Source organism: Ambystoma mexicanum, chromosome 10, assembly GCF_040938575.1.
Source record: "Ambystoma mexicanum isolate Mex_15411 chromosome 10, UKY_AmexF1_1, whole genome shotgun sequence".
Taxonomy (NCBI): domain Eukaryota; kingdom Metazoa; phylum Chordata; class Amphibia; order Caudata; family Ambystomatidae; genus Ambystoma; species Ambystoma mexicanum.
Genome location: NC_090932.1, coordinates 149,340,633 through 149,360,634, shown reverse-complemented (window position 1 = coordinate 149,360,634; position 20,002 = coordinate 149,340,633). Strand labels below are relative to the sequence as shown.

At 43.2% G+C, this 20,002-nt stretch overlaps 1 protein-coding gene across 7 annotated transcripts in view; it reads right to left on the bottom strand.

Annotated features, from left to right (window-relative positions):
- SLC4A5 (solute carrier family 4 member 5) overlaps window positions 1-14,113 on the bottom strand; it is an 802,545-nt gene extending 788,432 nt beyond the window's left edge. For all 7 annotated transcript variants that reach the window (XM_069617635.1, XM_069617636.1, XM_069617640.1 and 4 more), the window contains exon 1: window positions 13,945-14,113. In XM_069617635.1, coding sequence (XP_069473736.1) covers window positions 13,945-14,110 — 166 coding nt within the window. In that variant the 5' untranslated portion in view covers window positions 14,111-14,113. The remainder of the gene's footprint in view (window positions 1-13,944) is intronic.
- Window positions 14,114-20,002: the final 5,889 nt, after the last annotated feature.

Sequence of the window (20,002 nt, the reverse complement as noted above, 5' to 3'; positions counted from 1 at the left end):
ATACTAAGGATTGCGGAGGATTATGTCTTCATTTGTTGTGTAAATCTATTGTAACATATTTGCAAAAGATTTTAAAAAGTTAGACTGTGTCTAAATTCTACCTGCAAAATAGAGCTGCATCGAAATAGCACTTCCTCAATCAGCCATCACTCATCTATTATGCATAATGTTCCACTTCCGGACGGCTATGCAGGACAAAATGATCGCTGGTGTCTGCAGAACAAAAGCCCCGCAGACCCTCATTTGGACATCCTCCCAAATGGAGTGAAAGTCCCCTCAGCTACCAGATGGCAGCAAGGTGTCATGGTTCCCAAGAATTGTATTCATCAAAGTAAACCATATTTCAAAAAGGTTGCCAATATTTAAATTAAAATGAATGTGATTTATTTTACTTCTGACCCAAAAAACACATTTTTCAAAGAATGATCGTTTTACAGAAATCGTTTTGATACCAATAATTCATAAACAATAGAAGGATTGCTTATTGCAGTTCATGTAAATTAATATCAACTAAGGCATAAAGTTGTTACTTCAGAGAATATAAATCTGTATTATTCTGAGGTTTCTCGATGTGATCCGCTTGTCAGGGCAATTCTTGTGGATGTAGCCTGAATATCTCAATGTGTTTCAGATCAGTTTAATCCTTCAAGAGTAGATATGCCTGTTTTATCAATTGAATAAGTGTAGCACCTGATTGAAAGTTATAGTTTGGGCTAAATTCTGAAGACAAAAGTCACCAAAACATATAGCTAATGGTATTGTGTTACAAACATCAATATTGTATCTACTTATTGATCCAAATCCTCATGTCAACAAGAATAACAAAATGATAAAACGGAACCTTACAGAAATGAAAGCGAGCATATGCGTGATGGAACTAGGCCATTTATTGACTATTATATTTGTGTATGTGTACATTTATAGCATGGCTTGCATTATTGTAACAGGCAAACCAATGCTCTCTGAGTCAGAAGAAATGTGCTAATGTTATAAGCAAGAGAAAAATAGCATACAAAGTCCTCTTCTTCTTCAGATGAAGAGTTGAGCAAATTTGCTGGAAATAACTGAAGTGAGAAATTTTAATTCTCCATGTTGCAGAAATTTACATTATCCAGAAGATATTAAAATCTTTAAGAAAAGTCCTTTTATGAAACACCCATGAAGTCAGGGAGGTTGAACAAAAAAGGGAATATTTAATTTATAAAAGACCACCTTAAGGGGGGGAATCGTTACCAGGCCAAATCTAGCTCAAGTCTGGTGTTATCCTTATAAGGATACCATGTCATCTTGTGACAATTGCATATGGTCTTTGCATATGATCTGTGGATTGACGCCTGGTGGCAGAGCCGATAGAAAAACATGAGGGCATCTAATGTTGACATTCCTCTCATGTCCTTCCATGGTCCATGCTGGAGGCGGCACTCAACGCGGGAAATGTCAATCACCTTACTTCCCTTCTTTCTACATCTTGCTGCTGTGCATGCAAAGGAAAATATAAGGAGCTGAGATGGGAATGAACATCACCATCCTCAGGTGATTTGAAAAAAAAAAGTAAGCATGTGTGCATTGTGGGAATATATATGTGTAAAGAAAAGGTCATGTGTGTAAGCTCATGTGTAAGTATAAGCGTGTGCCTATGTGTGTGTGCATGGTCCGCCAGGGAAAGGAAAAGGTGGGGGGAGGAAGTGTCCAGCATATGTGTGACTGTGGGGGGGAGGGGACTCCTTTTGCATAGTGTAAGTGCTAGCAGCATTGAGCATACCTATCGTGTGTGTTTGTATAAGGGCAAAAACTGGCATTTCTGGGCAAAACCAACACAAGTGTAATCTTACTGGGGTAAATAGTCAAGTGTTTTGTACATGTTCAATTGTACTACAATTTTTTAAAAGAGCCATCATGAGTATGTTAGAGGGGCAAACACTTGCATCATTTCTGGCTAATTTCATCCCATAGAGTGCCCTTACAGAGACAGTATTGGCTCTATTGAGCAAAGCCATCGTGTGCATGATTTTACAGTGGCAGTACTGGCATTATTGGGCAAAGCCATCATGGGTTTGTGCTTGCAGTTGTACTATGGGCCTTATTGGTCAGAGCCATCAGAGTGTTTTCATATAGTTACAGTTCTAGTATTATTTGCAAAGCTAACTTGTGTGTTTTTACATCGGCATTACTGGCTTTAGTCGGCAAAACCATCAAGGTTGTTTTCCTAAAGTGGGAGTATTGGCCCTGTTGGGCAAAGCCAAGAATGGTGTATTGTTACACACTACATAGGCAGTACTGCCCTGATTGGATAAAGCAATCATGGCCATGTTCCTACAGTCTTTGAACGGGCAGTATTTGGCAAAGTGAACAAAAATGGGTTCCTGAAATGTCAGTACTGGCATTTAGGGGCAAAGCCAACATGAGTATGTTCTTACAGTGGAAATGTTGGAAAATATTTTGGGCACCAGCATCCTGAAAATACATGGAAAAAATGCTTCTGTGTACTATTGAAGACCACACACATCAATTGATTTTTTTCATATCCTGCCCTACTGAACAAACTGAAAATTGCATGGATTTCTACTCCATTTCTCTCAAAGAGTATATTGAAAATGCATAATTGTAACCCATTATTAAAATTATGTTTCTGGGTGACAATCCCCTTCCAACCCAAGACCACCTGGTTTGTTTCTGCTTGACCACAATGTTGGGCTGTCATCTCTCATTACTGGGAAATCTTTATGCCCTCCCATTGCAAACTACTAAAATTGGATTTTACTATTTGAAAAGAGGCATTCTTTAATTTGACCACCAATAGTGAAAACCCAATGTGTGCAGTGCATTGCGATTTGAGATACCAATGCATTGTGATGTACAATTGGAAGATTTCAGGTTTCTGGTAGGGCTCTCAGTTTGCCGTTTTCATCATTCTTCATCATTAGGGTATTTACTGAGCACAGAATTAGCTTCAGGAAGCCATTAAGCGCTTTACAATCATAGGGGGAAGAACACAGTGAGGGAAGAAGAGAAAAGGGGAGTGAGGATCTAACAGGAGAGTGATGGCTGACAATTGAAAGCCAGGGATCTACAAGTAACCAGGGAAGGAGGAATATCACAGAGTCTCATGTCGGGAGGAGCCAGTCCTTGAAGAGGAAGGTCTTGGGCTCTTTCCTGAACCATAGAAGCAATTGGGCAAGTCTGATGTTGATGGGAAGGGGGTTCCACAGTCTTGGAGCATAGACAGAGACGGCCTCTCTCTTGATTCTTTCTTTCCTGCACTGTCCGAGTTCAAATGTGCACATTTCCTTACTTCTGGTGGATCACAGGCCTCCTGAGGTGCTGTGTTTCTCAGTGAGGTAGCTTAGGGACTTCAGGGTGACAGCCTTGCAGATGACGCAGCAGGATCTGAAGAGGATACTCAACACCTTTCCGTCTGATGCCTGTTTGTGGAAACCACTCGGCTTCATGACACTCGACTACAGTGTTTTGAGGGCAAGGGAAAAATATGGAGCCGGGTGTTCCCTTTCTCCATGAATGCTTCACAGAACACGGATTTGCACACATGTGGATGGATATGCATTTGTTTCCTGTCTGTATTTGATTGATGTTTAAAATCATACATTCATAAAGTTTTGTGTTTCCATGTTGTCAACCAGCCTTTGCACACCACAGATAGAGAGATAGCATGAAAAAAGGGGGATGTTTTCAAATTTGTGGGTGAGTCTTCACCTGCAGCAGGGCCTTCGAGTGGCCTGGCAAATATTGCACTCATCTCTGTGTTCTGCACTGGATGTATAATGTGCAGCACTTTTATCAGCGGGCACAGCAGTAATTTGGGAAAGGCTCTACGTAAGGTTCTGAAAGCCAACTGTTCACAGATTTTACCTACCTAACCTGTGCCTTATTCTTGGACATGGACCAAGAAACGTATGCACTGAACCATTTTTACTTTTTAATTTACATTGGGCCAGATTATAGAAACGTTGCACTAGTGCATGTACAATTTTGCACAATGTTAGCGCTGGAGTAAACATCTGTTGTTTCAATATATTTTTGCACTAGGGAAAACTTTATCCAAGTGCTATTACGGATATCTATTAGCACTTTGACAAACGCAGTGAAAGCATATGCTTTGTGTACTAGGTCAATGTTTGCCCTAGTGCTAATGCTATAAAAACGAACCAGGATGTCTGTTTCACACAAATGGTTAACGATTTTGTTTTGGAAATGCATTTAATGCTGCATGCTGTGTAAACAAACTGACCACATGCTGGTGAAACTATCACACCACTCGATTTGTTGACTGTTTTATGCCTTGAGATTTCAGCAATACACCCCAACTGTGATATTACAGAGAGTAGTTTCCATGCTCGGTGTGAAATGACACTCCACTTCTGGCTTTTAGGCTCATAGCACTTAGAATTCTGGTACCTGATGTCCTGAATTTATCATGGGAAAACCAAACCATGTACTGTACAGTAATGCAACATGATAGGGGTTAAAAGACTAGGACTTGTTGAACCAGAACATCACTGGAGGTCTCTCTTTATCGGACATATGGCTGGTGGTGTTATGTGCAGAGAGTGGTCAATTGTTTGCAAGTGTTACTAGTTTAAGTGTCCTGTAGCCTTTTCTTGCCCGAAAGTGAATCTGCATATATATCTCTATTGTGTGGCGGCGTGCTACATGCACTACCATCAGCAGTCTGGTGTTAGCAGGCCAGCTAACCACTGTATGCAGTCAGTTCTAGAGATGTGGGTATGTCTGTGTGCAACCTACACAATGTAAACTATAAAAGCTTTGTTAACCAGCAGCGTATTGCCTGGAATGCTCTATTAATTGGCACCTCCATTGTCATTAATAATAAATGTTTTGGTTAAGGGAAATATAGGAGGCACATGGCAGAGCAAACGGCCCATAACGCTTTAGTATCTAGACTTTTCTCTTTGTTATCTGACTAAGACAACCAACATTAGGTTAACTGGAATTTTTGATTCCTCCAGATCACCAACTCTACCCATCACCTGTGGAGTCCCACAAGGCTCCTTCCTCTCCCCCCTGATCTTTAAACTAAACATGAAACTGCTTGAAAACTTCCTGTCTCCACACAACATTCACTAATGCCAGATGACATGCAGCTCTAACTCAGGATGCCCGCCATAGAAGACCACCACAGGACTAAGGCCTGCCTCACATAGATCTATTCAAAGATGTCCAGTGCTCACCTGAAGCTCAAACCCTCCAAGACAGACTTCTTGCTGCTGACCAACAACACCGAACTCCCTCACATCCAGGCCTGGCCATCTTCCACTGTGGACCTCCAGGGTTTCACACCACAGCTGACCACCTGTGCCAAGTCCCTTGGGTTCTAAATCAACAGAAATCTCTTCTCTACGGAGCACATTGCAAGGACATCACAATAGGCGTGTTACTAACTTTCCCATCTTCAGAAAATCAAGCCCTTCATCCCAGAAAACAACTTCAGATCTACTGTCCAGGCCATGCTCCTGTCCCACCTGGACAGTGGCAATGTCCTTCTGGAAGGCCTTCCAGTGACCAACCAGGCACCCCTGAGAGGTGTCCTACATGCTGCACCATGACTCATCACAAAACTCTGCAAATTCAACCACATCACTCCGACCTGCGTCTAACGGCGCTGGCACCCTCTGCAAGCATGTATCACCTTGAAATCCAGCTGCATCTTCTACAAAGCGGTAGTCCTCACATCCCCAAGTTACCTCGATGTGAAGCTCAGCATCTCGGGAGGGCTCTGATCCATGAGAAACACAGACATGTGCAGACTTCAACTCGGCCGGTGAAGAAAGGAAATAACCAGAAGACAGGCTTTCTCTATCTATGCCCCCAGACTCTGGATCTTCACTCCCCATCACCAGAAGACTCACCCCTTTGCTTCTACATTTCAAGAAAGAGCTAAAGACCCTCCTCTTCAAGGAATGACTCTGCCCTAACACCTAGGTCCGCACACCCTTCACTCATCACCTAACCTTAGGGTGGTCAATCTTCTCGATACCCGTTCCGTCTACAGGTTGCTTGTAAATCCCTTGCTCCTAAATTGACCACAATGCCCCTGCCCCGTTGTTAGCTCTCCGCTCCCTTGTATTTCTGCTTGCCTCACTGTTTACTTCCGCCTGTAACTTGTAAAGCGCTCCGTTGCTTATTATTCTAATTTGATTATCTGGCACCACTGGGTTCACACTGGTGCCAGATACTCAAGATGTTACTATATTCGACATCGGTATGCAGTCTGTATATTGAAAATGTTATAATGAAACACACATATATCGAGTATTTTTTAACGAAAACCTGTATACCGAATGTATTTTTGGGTGGGGTAAAGGGTTACATTTTTTGGGGAAATGTTTGGGGTGGGTTTTTAAGGGAGGTAAAAAGAAAAATAATGCATTCCGTATACAGGTTTTCGTTATAAAATACTAGATATATGTGTGTTTCACTACAACATTTTCGATATAAAGACATGTAACCTTCGACATCCTGTTAAACCAACATAACCTTTTCTCACGAGCCAGACCTTTTTTAAACCTCAGAACATTTGCTTTAAGAGTCAAGCTTTTTGCATGTAATGTAATTTAATATAACAAAGTAATGTCACAGTTCCACTTACACATGCACGATCAGAATGACACAAGGCCTAGTAAGATCGTTTGTCTTGTCCTCCCTCTGTCTCCCCTTTCTGTCCTGTCACTCCTAGAAACACTTGTGTACAGGCGCTTTATAAATGACTTATCATATCACAGAGTGAGACTTAAGCCCACTGCTGGGCTCTTGGAGATGTAAGGGACGGCAGAGCATAACAAGAGGCCAGAAACAGAACCCCTCTGCTGAGTGCAGATCGAAAAAAATGATAGGTGTCCAGTGCCTTTTTCTATCAACCACTTTATCTTAATGAAATTAAGAAGAAATGCAGCTGCTCCGTGTGCCCCTTGTGTTTTGTTTATCCGCCGAATAGCATGATCCTTATGTGTTTGAATGAGGTACTCGTGGTTTCCAGGTGTATTTGGCAATATTACCTATGTTACTGCACTGTTCAAAGCACAAACAAATCAGAGAATATCACCAAAAGCCTGATCACATGTATTGTGCTGCATGTTACAGAAAAGCGAGCAGTGCATCTCACGGCACCATTTGACAACCTCATTTTAAAGAGCGTTTGCACTGTGCTGCCAATTCCTGCAAATGCCATTCACATGTAGATTTGAATTGTTTCTTCATTCTTCAGTACAATTCGCATTCATGGCACCTGCACATGCTATAAACTCTTTCTGACTTTTCAGAAGGTTTGATTGTCAAAGCAAACTGCAGCTGGCAATATAGCTTAGCGAGCCCCCACCACAAAGCCGACTCAAGCATTCATCCATCTGAGGTCATTTATTTGCGTGCCCTTGACTTGGGTAATGAGGACATCCATTACTGCGGCGCTTGGAAGCAAGATGAATCTCAAATAAAGCACTAAACAAAAATGTGCCATTTTTATTAAACAACCCTGTATTTTGCTAAACGGAGTGACTGCGCCGGGGTGTGTTTAAACGGCATGTCTCACTAGGAGCGTAAGTATGTGTACTCATTTTGTGTATAATACAGGGTTGGATTGGCCCATCGGCTTTTTTTTTTTTTTTTTTACAAAATCCTTTCATCCTTCTTAGGTCCATAAATGAGTACCATGATAGGTTGGGTGATATTGTATGCATATTTGTGCTATAAAAAAGGGCTTAGGCGTAAGTGCTATACAATAACATATCATTTGGCCTTGGACGTCTGCTTGGATTCACAGTAATTTATTTTACTTAGGTGCAATGCTATTTGATGCCACTTCCTGTTTTGTCAAGGGGTGAAATGTCGTGTTTCATCGCTTCCCGGGACATCGCTTCCCGAGACATCACTTCCGGTGATGTCATCAGAGGTCAAGTGTCGTGAGACGAGGGGTGGGCCACTTTCTTTTGGGTGACCAGGCCTATTTCTTGTCCCAGTCCGACCCTGGTATAATATTTCGTATTAAGGCAAAAGAGATATATTTTTACTCATTAGATCAGTAGAAAAATTAATTTAAAAAATACTCGATATAAAAATGAATTTAAAAACTGGTGTCGGGTCTGTCTTTGCATCATCCAAATGGACCATTTCCAGATGTTGTTATAAAAAAAACAGCTGCGCAAATAATTGGCAGGTTTTGCCAAGCGCCACTTATTCGGAGCATTGCCTGCGTGCCACCACCATTATCAATGCTTATTGGTATACCAGTGCCAGGTTTCATTGCACAACTTTAGCAAACAATTGCAAAGTGTTACTATCCTCAGTTGGCAGACAAAGACCAGACACTATTACGCAGATGCCATTATGACTAGTTAGTACACGTGTGCCAAATGCCATTATGCACGGTTAGGGCATTGGTACCAGACGCTATTCTGGCCAGGTAGCAAAACAGCACCAGATGTCATTATGCCAAGTAGAAAATAAGTGCTAGGTAGTATCATGCTCAATTGGTTCAGATACTATAATGCCCAGTTAGCATAGCAGTGCCAGGGTTCATTATGCCCAGTTGTGTCAAATTCCATTATGTCCAGCTAGCACAAGGCTGGATGTCACTATGCTCAGTTAACTGGGCAGCGGCAGATTCACTATAGCTATTTGGGATATCAGTGTCAGCTTCCATAATGCCAATCTACCACACGAAGGCCAGATACCATTATGCCCAGTTGCTCCAGTAATAAAATATTCAATTGCACCCTGGCAGCGAAGCAGTGCTGAATAACGCTATGCTTAACCAGCACAGTAGGGCGTAGTTCCCAATTATTATGTCACTGTCAAATTCCATAATGTTCAGAACAGCAGTTTCAGTTTTCATACAGCCCACTTAGCAAAGTAATGCCATATTCCATTATGTCCAGTTAGTCCAGCATTGACAATTTCTATTCTGTCCAATCATCAAAGTAAATCCAGATAGCTTAGTGCTGGTTAGAACAGCAAGGCCCGATTCCTATATTCCCAGTTGGCAGAGCATTACTGAATGCCATTTATGTAAAGTTATAATAATAAGGCAAATTCCATTATGCCCAGTGAGCGCAGTAAAGTTAGACCGGAGTATGACCAGTTAGCATGGTAACCAAAGATCCAAGTATGTTTAGTTCCCACTGCAAGACCATGTTCCAGCATTCCAAGTTACCTTTAAAAGGCAAAAGGGGTCCCACAGGTGCAACACGCTCAGTGGCTTTGATAATCAAATGGATAGATCAATTGGTACAAGTGTACTTATTATCATTGAATATATGGTGAAAGTGGTGCCCAATAAGTCAGCAATACCCAATTGGCACACGCTGAGTATTGTTTCGCAACAAATCCAGCTTGCTCAAGGTTTGACAGATTAAGCTGGATTCAGATGATTGTTACACAGATCAGGATAAACTCGAGGCACAAAAGATCATATTTCAACAAAAATTATATGTCTGTATCTAAATGTCATTTTTGTTGAAATATGATCTGTCTTGCCTCGAGCTTACGCTTGTCTGTGTAACAAGCATCAGAATCTAGCTTAATCTGTCAAGCCTTGAGGAAGCTCGATTTGTGGCGAAACAATACGCACGTGCACCAATTGGGTTTTGCTGGCTTATTGGGCACCACTTTCACTAACAATAAATAAGTACACTTTTACCAATTGATCTATGAGCTTAATCACCATAGCAACTGAGGGCATTGCAACAGGGGGTCCCCTTTTTTTTCTTTACAGTAATTGGACCGTTCATTGTTACAGGCCTCCCCCTAGAAAATGCTGACAGTAGGTATTTGTGAATTCTCTCACTTTCCCTAAGGAAACACTTGGCTTACTTATGGGCAATGCTGCAGGGCTGCCCAAAGCGAGGCAGGGTAACTGCTGGTACCATTCGGCAAGCATGGGAGAGGGGCAGCTGCCTTCCCCCAAAGCCTGCTCCCCCCTCGGGGGGGCAAGACAGTCAGCTGCAGCCGGCCTGGGGGCTGGGTCAGCCCCCACAGCTACACATGGAAGACCCAGGGCCACCCCTGAGTCTTATATAAGAGCTGCACAGCTCTCAGAAAAATACAAACTGTTTGTGGACCCTGAACGGGGACCCAAACAGTCAGGAGGTTCGCTGTTCACTTAGCGTCCTCCACTCTATTTCTTTCTTTTCCTCAAAGCCCTCCCACCCTAGAAAAGAAGGGAGAAGAACAAGGAAGAGAAATACAGGTCACTGGACGGTGACCACAACAAGGCGTGGGACAAGAAGGCGGCACGGGCCAGAGGGGTTAACCTCAGGACCCGGTGCCCAAAAGTATGATATTATTAGGATACGCGATTATTGTTATTGTTTCCATAACCATATCTTTAACAATAAAATCCTACAGCCTTTCATTGCCAACACTTGACAAACGTGTGGTCTTACCTTTCTCTAGGGAGTGAAAGGGTCCTGGTAGCCCACAACCACCGTTACGAAAAGCACTAAGGTAACTAAGGTAAGTTGCGTGCATATGGGTCCAGCAGTTATTCAAAGTGGGCGCAGCGACCCGTAACACTGTTACATTTCGATCTATACATACCTTAAAAAGGCCACGTTCCATAGCCCCACTTTGCACAGTAAATCCAGATTTTATCGTACCCAGTTACCGGAAAGTGATATTTCACTATGCCAGGTTACCACATTATGGATGGGTTCTTTTATATCCAGATAGAGCAGGAATGGAAGAATCCATTATTTCTAGCTACCAAGTATGTCCATTAATCACAGAAATGGCCAGATTCCATGGGTCCAGGCAGCACAATAAGGCCAGATTCCAGGATGTCCACTTAACAGGATAAAGGTAGGTTCCATCATGCCCAGTGAGCAGAGTAAGGCCAGATTTCAGTATGTCTAGATGTAGCAGTACATACAGTAGGCAGAGTTAGCCCATTAATGCCAGATTCCATTAGACCCAATTGCAGTAGTGAAGCCAGATTTAAATATATCTTGTGATGTCAGTAAGGCAGTTTCCATAGACTCTCTTAGCACAGCAATGTCGGATTTCAATATTTCGCAGTATCACCAAGCAAGTAGATTCCAGGATGCCCAGTTGGCACGGTAAGACCAGATTCCAGAATGGCGAGATAGCAGAGTGATACCAGACTTAATTGACTCGGCACAGTAAGACCCGATTCCAGAATGCTGAGATAGCAGAGTGATACCAGACTTAATTGACTCAGCACAGTAAAACCAGATTCCAGAATGCCGAGATAACAGAGTGATACCAGACTTAATTGACTCAGCACAGTAAGACCAGATTCCAGAATGCCGAGATAACAGAGTGATACCAGACTTTATTGACTCAGCACAGTAAAACCAGATTACAGTATGCCAAGATAAGAGTGCTATCAGATTTAATTGACTCAGCACAGTAAGACCAGATTCCAGAATGCCGAGATAAGAGTGCTATCAGATTTAATTGACTCAGCACAGTAAGACCATATTCCAGAATGCTGAGATAGCAGAGTGATACCAGACTTAATTGACTCAGCACATTAAAGCCAGATTGCAGTATGCACAATTAGTGTATGTATCTAAGTCAGGCGAGTCAGTAACAGGGAAGGTGCATCCTTCTTCTCCCCCAGCAGTTACTTGCTCCCCGGCCTTCCTGCAATTCTCAGTGGGTCACGGTGGCGTGTTAGGCCAGGGAACTCTAGGGAAATGGAGAACAGTGCCTCTGCACTCCTTCAGACTTGCTCAGCTCCCGGCAGCACGAACACTAATCATGTGACCGTGGATGTGGTAGGGACAGGGGAGTGCATCAAAACCTTGGCGCAGACGCCATCTCTCCCTGTTCTTCACCCACTTCCTCAGGCACACTCTTTTTGGCAGTGAGGTGATTAAAGCAGGCGGGTTGGGGGTCGGTGGTGCCTCAGAGATTTCAGAGAGCGCAGGGATACCGCACCCATGCTCTTCCCTGCCTTCCTGGGTCTATATTCCTTGTTTTATACCCGCCCCCTCACGACAGGTGAGTTCTTAAGTCTCAGTCTACTTCCCTGGATCAGAGGAAAGATGCTTCCTGTGATGTCTACACAGGGCAGGCCCAGGAGGCTGCAGGTAGGATCCAGCACCACAGATGTGGCAGCTACATCCCTGCCGGTTCGTTTTATCCTAGCTCCGCAAGATATCAAATGGAAGGTGAACAGAGCTTTGAAAGAGAAGACGGACAAAAATCCAGAGCAGCAGCAATCAATAGAAGAAAGGACCTACCTTTAGAGTAGTGTTATGAGGAACAACGGGGGACCAGAGAGATAGCACAGAAGAGCCAAACAGCTGAACAAAACCTAGCCTTACATCACACCAGAGGGGGCGCAATGGAGCTCACCCCAAAACGCAAGATCAAGATAAACCGTCTCAGACTATAAAAAGGGAATGAATATTAATGAACGCACTCTAGAGCGCCCACTCTAAAAGGCATGTTCTAACCACGTTCAGGACAGGATTCCTAAATGCACGTGATTTTCCTGAACTGCATTTGCTGTGACGATAGCATCTACTGTCTGAAGAGCAGCCCAGTTGCCTCTTACGCCTACAAACGCTATTTAGTTTCAAAACACGAATTTATGAGAATAACACCTTTTTCTGATAAGTATCTTGCATTTATTATTGCACAAAGAAAGTTAGAACAATGGAAATGTGAATGTCCACCTATACACATTATGGGGAGGAATAACTCAAGCTTCCTGGGGAAGTTGGAATGAGAAAATATCTCCATCGCCAACAATCGAAAGTGCATTCGAGTATCTTCAAGGGCCAGACTGTCCAATATTTGCACTAGTTCTAAACATTGAACAGGTGCTTAGATGATACGCAGTGGTGCAAACAGGTTATCTATATAGGTTTGTCCGAGGGCAAGACAGACAATTAAACTGTGTGTGTACTATGTTTGCTGCATTGCATAAAAGGAAACGTGTTTGCCCTATTTCTTTCGCGTTACCCAGCAAACATAGTTAGTAAAGCAGCCTGCTTCATTTTCACCCTAGTTATTTTTTTTAATAGATAATACGGATCAGGGCTAAACCTGTTTTTACCATTCTGATTACTTAAGCAGCAAAGCTGGTGAAAACTATATTTGCTGTATGTTTATGCACAAGGCCTACGATTTAATAATCCGTTCGCTTTGTCGCGATCTGTGCCATCTTTCATATTCATAACACAAATTTAATATTTCTCCATGTCTGTGTTCCTACGGTCCTTTATGTCCTGTTTCGGATGCATTTGCATTTTTGAATTTTTCTGGCAACATCAAATGGACTGCAATGTATTTAATCAATGGTGCATTAAATCTTGTAACAACGTATGGGCCCCTCAAACATACAGCATGCACTAAAAACGTAAGGGCACCCCCAAAATACATAATAGACGACGGGCTGACATTTTGAACGGTAGCATTAGCCATCACTATTTATTTATCTGCATTTTTAAAGCGCTCACACAGCCCACGGATATCGAGGCGCTGTTACAGGAATGGTTTGTTTTCTAGTTGCGTAATTGTTTTTGTTTTAGTTGCGTATTTATAGCGCGCTTAAATACCCAGAGGTTTGCAAGCGCGGACCCGGGGATCGAACCTGTGGTGCTCCGTGCCGTCTTGCTTCCAAGGCGAGCACGTTGCATGTTGTCTTCATATTCAACACAGTTTATGTCGAACGTTTGTTATTTATGTATATTCCCGTGATGCAGCTACTGTTACAAATCCGGTGTAAAGTCAACAATTCCGGAATCTAAGCAAAAAAGTTCCTTAAATCTGTCTTAGTGATCAATACATAATATGAATGAGAATCCCACTAACAAGGTACTATTTAGGTAAAACGAATCTCTCCAAACTGCACTGCGCGGAAAGGCCCTCCACATTCCTTTGGCTGCTCTAAGAGCGAGACATGCCAGGCCCGTTGGAGACCGTAGCGCCTCGCATTCTCACCTGGGGATTCTAGCCGCGCTGGAGAGCGGGAAGCACGGAGGCCGCTGGTCGCGATGATGGCATCTGCTCCGTCGAAGCTCCGAGAAAGGCAGTGTTCTCTGGGGCCGCTTTGGTGTGTAGCAGATTTCAATGATGTTGCATTATTGATCCCAAACGCCAGCAGCATGAACTGGCCTGGTTTACTTTGGGTTCGGGGCAATGCCGATTGATTTTGGGGGTCTTTCGCATGAAAGGAGCGAGCCCGCTGTGTTTTGAATGTGACATTGGTGTCAAGAGCACGTGCAGTTGATACAGACGCTGTGTGCAGCCCACGGGCACGTCTGGTCACGTCGCTCACAAAGGGACCATGCTGCTGGACCACGGGCACCAAACACGACGCGTGAATCCCTTTAGATGGCCTCTGCCTGCATTTATTCACACAATGCAACCATAAACACATGCATGGAATCATGCAACCCTCGACAACCCTCTTGCCAATCGCATCCCATTCTTATGCCTGGGGGAGCGGTTCTGTCCAAATACCCAGCGCCTAGCTGACATCCGGTCCTTGCAGAGCACTACACATATCCTTATAATACAATACCCCAATCCCAGAGAACGGTTCTGGGGGAATGAAGAGGCCGGCGCCCCCGTGGCCTCCTCCTGCACGTCCTTGACCACCCCCTCGACTAGCTTACTATGCTTTCCCGCACTCAGAGTCATCTGTGCTCAAGGCAGTGCTTAATTTGTAAATACAATACATACATAAAAAAAGAAGTTCCAAGGCCCAAATATTTTCTAGCACTCCTGTGACACTGGGGGTGGGCAGATGCCCACCACTGCTGCCAACACCCATAGCTGCTCCCCACAGTGCTGACATATTTGGGGTTACACTGCAGCTCACACTGCTCACTGCGGTTGATGTATACTCTATCACCACTTCGTAATTAAAGTGAGTCTCAGACAATAAGTGCCAGTGCTGATCCCTGGCAAACCCCCCCACAAATTAAGCACTGGCTCCAGGCGACCACTGAAAGCCCTCCGTCCACATTGGCAACACCGAGTACAACACAATCCCATACATCTCTGGCAAAAAGGAACGCCCAGCGGACCAAGCCAGATCATCCAAGGAGAAAAGGCAAACACAGATTAAAGCACTTTTTGTGATCAACATGTCTGCCCCCTCCCACACTGCTGCCTGCACCTGCTGGCCCATGGGAGGCCTCTAATCCAAGGGCACAGGCCCTCTGTTCTCCACACATATGTTGTTACCACAGACAACATTGCGCTGCTCCCCTCGACCCAGCGCCCTTATAGGTGTTCCCTATTGAGACATTCTCCTGAGCTACCTACCCCCTCTACACCATTGTATTGGCAAAGCCAGTGCTATTGACATAGCGCCAACCTAGTGTCCTCTTCCTGGACCCTCCTACTCACCCGAGTGCTGCGAGCAGTCAACTGTCAACCCAACACCCGTCTTCTCTTTCACAAATCTAGGCCCCTTTATCACAGCCCGTCCTGCCGGTACCGGGCAGTCTCTTCACCCTACATGGCAATATGCATTCGGTTAAAGGCAGAGAGCAGGGCCACTGCCCTACGAGGTGCTTCGGAGCAAAGTGGGGGAGCACTTCCTTGCTCCCCCTCTATTAGGTCCGTGCCTGAGACCATCACCTGTGAACTTCTGGCGTTCAGCGGAAGCGCCAGAGGCGTAGCCAGGATTGTCTACCAAGTGGGGCCTGAAGCTAATGTAGTTGGGTCCACGGCAGAGACATTAACATCTGTAAATGCCCACACAGCACTGCAGAGTGGGCATTTACAGATTTTGGGTGGCGCTGCCTGATCAAGGATTACCCGGTCTACGCCTCTAAAGCGCCAAATAACGACATCACCATGCCACATTGTACTGGAATAACCACTTCACCCCGATAGCTCGTTTTCCCTCCCTGCGATGGACCCAATACCTCCCAAAAGCATTGTCCCGGCATGTTGCCAGGCCTTGCTGACATACTTGTAGTCCAATAAGCAGCGCCCTAACCCATATATAGGACTCCAGAGTGCCGAAAAAGCGGGACATCTCAGAGCAGTCAGACCTTTTCTCAAGCGGTGGCTTCTTTGGGAGGACCCGGTGGCTGGAAGAAAGTGTCCTGGCAACTCAATCCCTGATGTTCTGTTAGGCAAGGTTTTAACACTTGTCTTTGCTTCAAGTAACACCCTGCTAACTGGCAGCACTTTAATTTAATGGCTACAGCTACCATCTTCCCATTTTGGGCGATTGTTGAAGGGACCTGCTCACTTTCAGAGCTGCCAAGAGCAGGAATAAAATAGAGATGAGAAAGGGCACCATAACAAATGCCTCTCAGTTACCATTGAAAACATTTATTTTATTAGCAGGGCCTTTCTTGGGCACGATACCCCCTCACCCAAACCCTTGCAGTTACCAAACCTGTGTCTGCTACCAATACAATTAAAGTGAGTAACACAATTAAACACCTTTTAAAGATTCAGTAATATCCATGATGTCTGCTAGCCTGACATGGAAAACATTGCGCCTGAATCTGTTAATGATTTCAATCAGGCGATTCACCCTGGTCTCAGCCTAGTATGCAGCGCACAAATTAAATACTTATTTTATTATGTCTATAGGTTCAATATTCTAAGTGATATACCACTCATATCACACCACTTTTCAAAATACCCCCAGGTCACAATGGACCAAGAATCAGGCTAGTTGGTAAAGGTAATATTTATTTATTTATTTAAAATTCAAATCAGACATGCTTTGTAATAGGGAGCAGCCATCACCAGTGTGGTGACAATAACAGATAGAAAGGGATGTGAGGCAGCTAAATTCACTTTTTGCAACACAGAATAGAAAATATCAGAGAAAAGAACACTTTTGGCTTGTTTGAAAGATAGCACTTAAGTTAGGATTTCCCCCTGCAAAATTCCTTAACCCACAAATAAGAAATTCTAAAGAGATATTAGGAAGCAGCAAGTATTCAGGAATAAAGAACAGTGTACATGATTTTAATACAACCTTCCCTCCCCATACAAGAGAGAAAAACAGATTTGAAATCTTACACTTTTAAAATGACATTCGAAAATGACTTATCAAAACAATGAAAAGTGTGCATAAATCCTTAAATCAATATACATTTCTATGGGAGCAACATGGGAAAGATGCTAACAATCATAAGCTATATTATGAGCAAAAGTAAACACTTTGGATCTTAATGGAAGTATGGAAATCATTTAAATTGAAAATCACACATGTACAACTTTGCAGAAATGCGAATTCCCGCCTAAAATCAACCAAACGGTTTTTAAGAAAAACGGGTGGAATGCACTGTTTTGGAGTACGGTTTTTGTGCTGGGATGTAGCTACAGGTCATATGTATAGAATTCAGAGTTCAAATGAAGTCTCTAGCTATTAAACTGAGGAAGATATGCAAGGTTGAATGAGAGGCGTTTTTAGAAAAACCGGGCAGTGAAAACCGGGCAGTGAAAAGAACTCAGTTTGGACAAGAAAATATTTACTATAGTTTACTCTATGACTAGAGAATTCCGGCTAGAATACCAAGGAGGGACAAAGTAAGCCCTGGAGTTGATTCAGGACTTCAACACCAAATCCCCAGTGTCCTCTCCTGGCGGAACTAGTCGTATCACTAGATGTAGGATGGATGGGTTAAGATTTACACAAGATGAAAATGACTAAAGAAATGGCGCTTAGCAAGATAGATCAAAGACTGGATTGCAATAAGGATTCTGACAATGGGCTTCATTACGACCCAGGCTGTAAGTTACCGCCTGGGTCGTACCCTTACCACCATGGTGTAAACTACGTTTACACCATGGTGGATGGCGGATTTACCGCCCCATTCCAAGGTGAGTGGGGTGGTAAATCCCCATTTCCCATTTTACCCTTCCCCATTCCCATTTTTGCCCCATAGGGCATAATGGGAGTGGGGAAGGCGCTAATTACGCAACCGTAAATTACGGTGGCGTAATTAGCACCATGGTCCCTTAGCGCCATGGATTTTAACGCCTGCAAAAAGCAGGCGTTAAAATCACCATGGCGCTAAGGGACCTTGTAATCAGGTGTTAAGGGTCGGCGCCGTTTACGGCGCCGTTAACCCCTTAACGCCTGACTCGTAATGAGGCCCACTGTTACAAGTTATTAAGGTAAGGATTGGATGGTTTAGAGATTGGGATGGAACATAACAATGCAAGGTATGCTATGATTTTTCTATGCTTCCTATTAATACTTACAGTCCACTTTAAGTTAAGATTTTGGACCGTCAAGGGTTCTTGTAATCACACGGATCAGTCTAACCAAGGACAGCAGGGCACATCTGGCAGGATAGGGTCAGCTGGGTGGTTCCGGTCACTGGACTGCACACTGGACTGCGCTGGTTTCTGGAGATGGGAGATCAGTGGGATGGTGAGTTTGATGCATGCAAGCCTTTAGTAGTAGCAAGCCAGCTGGATCACAATGCTTCCCTGGGGTTTTGGGATTTGTTTCAGAATTTTGAGGCCTAGCTGAAAAAGGAGTTCAGCAATGCTGAGGCGTTAGCTTGGTAAGTAAAATCAGGAATCAGGAACAAGGATGGAGGATTCAGGAACAGGGTGCCACGCAGAAAATCAGTATGAAGTCAGGAATCAGTGTGTTATGTGCTGTGAGGTTCCCTTATTTATAATGCCAAATGACGGTTTATAGACATAATTTCGAAATCAAAAATTTCGAAAGTCAAAAAGTCGAAAAAAAAATGTCGAAAAAAATAATGTCTAATTTATTTTTTATGACGGTTTTTTTTTTAAATGGGGGGGTTCCCCCCCAACCCCCGTTTTTTCTTTTTTTTTTGTTTTTACCTATTTTTTTTATATAAACTAGAGCCCAAAAAAAAATATCGAAAAAAAAAATAATTCGACATTTTTTTTTTCGACATTTTTGATTCGACATTTTTGACATTCGGAATTTTGTATTCGATATTATGACTGGACACCCCAAATAACATCACTAAATTATACGGCAAGGGCAGTCTTACAACCAACACCCATGATGCTATGATTGGGCAAGAGCATAGTTTCCACCTTGCTCTTTGCTGGTTGGATAACAGAAAAGGCTGTCATATTTATGGTATTACTTTTACAATGTCTAGGAACCTCCCCTAGCCCCTAGAACCAAAATCTAATTTCCCCACAAATACGTATTTATACAGTGATGACATCTGAGAAAATCAGATGCACAGGTTACATATTTCGTGGGTCACATTTCAATCCAAATACCCAGTCTGTGGGACCTGGTTTAGGCTTTCTGCAACATTTTGGCAATTTTAAACCTGAAAGATTTGGCCTAAAATTTCTCAATTTTGTACAAAGATGCACATTTACCCCTGGAATATGTGTACAAAAAGTCAATTGCCAATTTCCATACTTTCCCCACAAACAGTTATTTGTCACAACTTCTTTTCCTTATGCAGTATAGGGTTCAATCACATCTTCAACGAAAGAGCATAAAATTAGATTTAAAATACCAACTTTCAGATTTCTCCTCATTCTTGTGGCAAAGTTAAATGTCTTTAAAGTTCAATTACAAATAGGCATTTAAACACCAAATGTCCTTGGCAGTTTTTTCCCTTTTCTATCAACTGGCAACAGCTGTCAAATTCCTTTGAAACAGGATGAGGGGCTCCTTTCCTTTGACTGAAGTTTCCTGCCTTTCACTCTTGACAGGTGAGAATTTTAGCCTGCTATTGTCTCAGCCTTAGGCAAAGACGAATGTCTGATGTACCCCCCATTGTCCTGGGATTCAAAGCCCCCATGCTCGCAATTAGTATTACCTGCTCCAGAGGTTTATGAGGGGTCACCATTTCTCAGGGATGGCACTCTGGGATAGCAGTTTCTTTTTTTCTTTGACATAGTTTGCCATTCAGCCTGGGTTTCTGCTTTGATGTATACTTTTAAATCTTAACTTTAAACATATAGAATTAAACAGTTTATATGTGTATTTGTAACAGTAGCAAATCCTTTCACATGCTTGAATAATCAAGCCTTTACACAATGATACACTTTTAAAACA